General features: G+C 41.4%; 1 protein-coding gene across 1 annotated transcript in view; it reads left to right on the top strand.

Moving 5' to 3' along the window:
• The window catches only part of CNMD (chondromodulin), a gene marked incomplete at its 3' end in the record, with an annotated part of 35,696 nt that overhangs the window by 22,648 nt on the left and 9,081 nt on the right, over positions 1-3,967 (top strand). Inside the window, exon 5 of the mRNA XM_003790166.2 lies at positions 2,793-2,946. Coding sequence (XP_003790214.1) covers positions 2,793-2,946 — 154 coding nt within the window. The remainder of the gene's footprint in view (positions 1-2,792; positions 2,947-3,967) is intronic.

Genomic DNA, 3,967 nt, shown 5'->3' with positions numbered 1-3,967 from the left:
TCATAAGAGGTCTGACAATTAAGTTCACAAACTTGCCACTGCACGCTTCTGTTGGCAGCCCTCTGCAAACAACTCAGTAAGGTTTCATAACCTTGGTATGTCGGTGTCTTGCAGCTGTGTTTGTGTGGATGCATGGTGGTGCCTTGCTGAGTGGTGTTCATTATGGTTGTGGCATTTTTTTTGTGTGTGTGCCATTGTGAGAATGTTGGAGCTTGAATTAGAGCAATAAGCAAACATTAAATTTCTCATTAAACTTGGCAAGAGTGGAAGTGAAATCAGGGCCATGTTAGTCCAAGTTTGTGAGGATAATGCCATGAAGAAAATGGCCATGTACAAATGGAAGAAATGTTTTTCTGAGGGGAGAGAAAGTGTCGCAGAGTGGCTAGTAATGACAAAAATATTACAAAAATTTGTTGAGCTGTGCATCAGAATCATTAGCTGACTATGAAAAGCATAGCAGTCTAAGTTAACCAAGTTTACTATTGGTAAGTGCTGAATAGGCTCGGTAAAAAGTTAGATAAAAACGATCTGAACTTTTCTCCAGCAACTCATGGCTCTTGCATCGTGACAGTGTGCCAGGTCACATAGCACTGTCCATGAGGGAGTTTTTAACCAGTAAACAAATAGCTGTATTGGAACACTGATCTGGCCTCCAGTGACTTCTTTCTTTACCCAAAGATAAAGGAAATATTATAAGGAAGACATTTTGATGACATTCAGGGCATCAAGGGTATTATGATGAGAGGACAGCTCTGATGGTCATTCCAGAAAGACAGCTACAAAATTGCTTTGAAGGAGGGACTAGGCACATAGCTTCCTGGGGGGCAGCACTTTGAAGATGACTAGAGTGATATTCAGCAATGAAGTATTTAGCACTTTTTCTGGGGTGAGTTCGAGAACTTAATTGTCAGGCCTTATACAATCATAATGTTAAAGGTCTTATTTTACAACAGGGACCTTACCTAACAAATGCAAACATTGTAACCTAATTGCTTGTACCCTCATATTAATCTGAAATTTTAAAAAAGAGGCAAAAAAGTCTTTTATTCTTCAATAGTCCAAATATCTTTAATTTTTCACTATTTAAAATAGTAATTTAAAATAACTTATAGTCTTTTTCTGTATCCGATCCTTAGGCCACAGAGGTAGATTATTTGTCTTGTGTTTTAGTTGTTTATATTATGCATGGTGGATCCTCTGGTGGACAAAACCAAATTCAGACAACATATTTGTGTATTAGGAATGTGTTTGACTGGTAGTAACAAAAAACTGTTTAAGTTACATGTAGGGTAACTTAAACAGGGATTTGTTTTCTTCCATAGTAAGCAGTGAGCAGGTAGGTGGCTACAGGCATTGGCTCAGTGGTCAGTCAGCAACTCTGTGTTTTTTCTTTTTAAATCTTTCCTTCCAGCTCCAATCGTGGTTGGCAATGGTCAACCTCAGCCCAAATTTTTATTTGTCATTCAAATAAAAAGTGAGGAAGAAAGAGATTGAGTGGTGACAAACACGATTTCTGGTTAATTAAGAAAAGCAGATGGCCTCCCAGCCTCCCACCCTCCCAGCATACTAGGCATAGATCTCTTTGGCTTGCAGTGGTCACCCAGGGGCCCCTGGCCATTGGAGAGTCTGAGAAAGCAGGTGTCTCTTCTGGAGGTGAGCACATTTCTCCTTCCAATAAAAGCAAGTTTGCATTGCAAGGAAGGGGAGGAAGGAAGGAGATCGGGCAGGCACTGAAAGTACATGCTCCAAGATTTATTTAACATTCTGAGCTTGGGCAATGCATCTAAATGCATTATTCCAATCACCCCACTCTTCCCCACACATTTTAGACTATGAAGGGGTAGATTTATGCACCACTTGCTCTAATAAATTTTTCATCAGTTTTGTGTAACTTTAAAAAGCTACTGTACTCAAAGAGCATTCATTTCCTGGATAGAGCCATTTAATTTAAGGTAAATAACTGGATTACCTGAGTGTTAGTTTCCTCCAATAACTTTAAGTTGTTTTAATGCAGCCGTAAGCCGGAGGGAGAAAGCATAAATGAAGTGCTGCTTTTAGCTAAAAATAAGGAGAAAACATTTTAATTTCTCCAAGCTATTGCAAACTAATAAATACATGAAAGGAACAACCTGGCAAAATAAATTTGTCTCCTGGGTTAGCAAACCATTTTCAGCATCTTGCTGTAGAAGAAAACCCAGGGTTTCGCTTTGAAATCTCAGCGGTGTGCTTGATGCAAGGAACATCTGAAATATGTGTTTTTATAGCTGTGAAATGGAGAAATGGTTTATGTTAAATAATACTTTGAACTGAAGACATTAAAGAACCAAGCGTTTGCTTTTGCCATTGTTGTTCCGAAGCTGCAGAACAAAAGCCCACAAGATTTTCACTTCAAATGAAGGGTTCCTCTATCCTTTATAGGATTCCAGAGTCCGTTCAATTGCTTTTCCTCAAAAACATCTTTGATCGAAAATACAGATTAACCTAAATCTCAGAGTTGGTATCAAGTAATTTTCGCTTCCACTCAGGACACTCATAGTCACACATTACAGTTATCCAAGGGCAGGGCAACGGGAGCGGGTGGGCTGAGTATTGTGAGGACAGCTACAGGAAAGGGGATTAGAACCTCAAAGTGCACGTCTGTATGTGCGTCCAGGCACACACGTGCACACACACACGTTCTCATTAATTTTTTAGAGGGCAAAATAATCTTTTACCAACACGCGACTCTTTTAACAGGCAAGGTGTTCCACCATTCTCTTTCTCAATTGCATTCCATCTTTACTCTCTAACAGGAAGGCAAGATCATGCCAGTTAAATATGAAGAAAATTCCCTTATCTGGGTGGCTGTAGATCAGCCAGTGAAGGACAGCAGCTTCCTGAGTGCTAAAGTCTTAGAACTCTGTGGTGACCTTCCTGTTTTCTGGCTTAAACCGATGTATCCAAAAGGTAACACTTTAAATTTTCTTAATGCTGCTTAAAATCCTCCCTGTTCCTTTGCGTTTCCTACGGCACCATCCACAGGCCTGAGCCTGTAACAAGGGGGATAAATCAGGATGCATGTTGCAGTGTCTCGGTAATTAGCATGAGAGATGAAAGAGAAGGAAAATGACAGCCCGTGACTGTTGTAGGGAAGAGAAGGAGCAGACAGGTTAGCAGGAGGCAGGTCGGGAAGACAGGATGCCACTGCATTACCCGGGCTTTTTATTTATGACTCTCCCACCTCTTTCCACTCTGCCCCTTAATCTCAGTTGTTTGTACCTTCCAATTTTACCTTTTTTTATTTCTAAGGCAGAGAATCAAGGGACTAAGAAGCTGTCATACTACTGAATCTTGATTATGTTCAAACCTAGAATTATGGGACAGCTAAAAGCAGCTGTGGGTATGGGCTGAGATTCCTCAAGTTCAAAGCCTGAGCATCACCTTCCAAGTGTAGTGAGAATAAGTGCAGGGTCTCTGGGGTTCAGAGCTAGTTTGGAGCATGGGTGTGATCTGTTTCCAGGTGACAGAGGGCAGGTGAGCCCAGTAGGCCTTGCTCTGCCCCCTGAGTGTCTCCTGTCCCCAGAGTCTCTCTCCCTCTTCACTTCTACTGCCAAGCTTGGCTATCACCAAGCCGGCCTCCTGCAGGCCTGTTTTATAGCTCAGGTTCAAGCATGGAGAAAAAGTCTTTTCTCTTAGCACAGCTGAGAAGCTATGTTTTCTAAAAGATTTTACTGAACACCAGGAGAAAGTAGCTTGGAAATAAATAAAATGTAGGTATTCAAACCACTAGGCATGGTGGGATGGTACGAGTGTGCAGTAAGTATAGAGTTTTAGTTTTGTGCAAAATGAGAAAAGTTCTAGGCTAGGCATGATGGCCCACGCCTGTAATCCTAGTACTTTGGGAGGCCAAGGAGGGAAGATTGCTTGAGGCCCAGAGTTTTAGGCCGGCCCGAACAAGAGTGAGACACTGTCTCTACAAAAACTAGAA

This window comes from Otolemur garnettii, unplaced genomic scaffold, assembly GCF_000181295.1.
Source record: "Otolemur garnettii isolate 467f Iridium unplaced genomic scaffold, OtoGar3 scaffold00040, whole genome shotgun sequence".
Taxonomy (NCBI): domain Eukaryota; kingdom Metazoa; phylum Chordata; class Mammalia; order Primates; family Galagidae; genus Otolemur; species Otolemur garnettii.
Note: the sequence above shows the minus strand (reverse complement) of the source record. Positions and strands in the feature narration are given on the sequence as shown.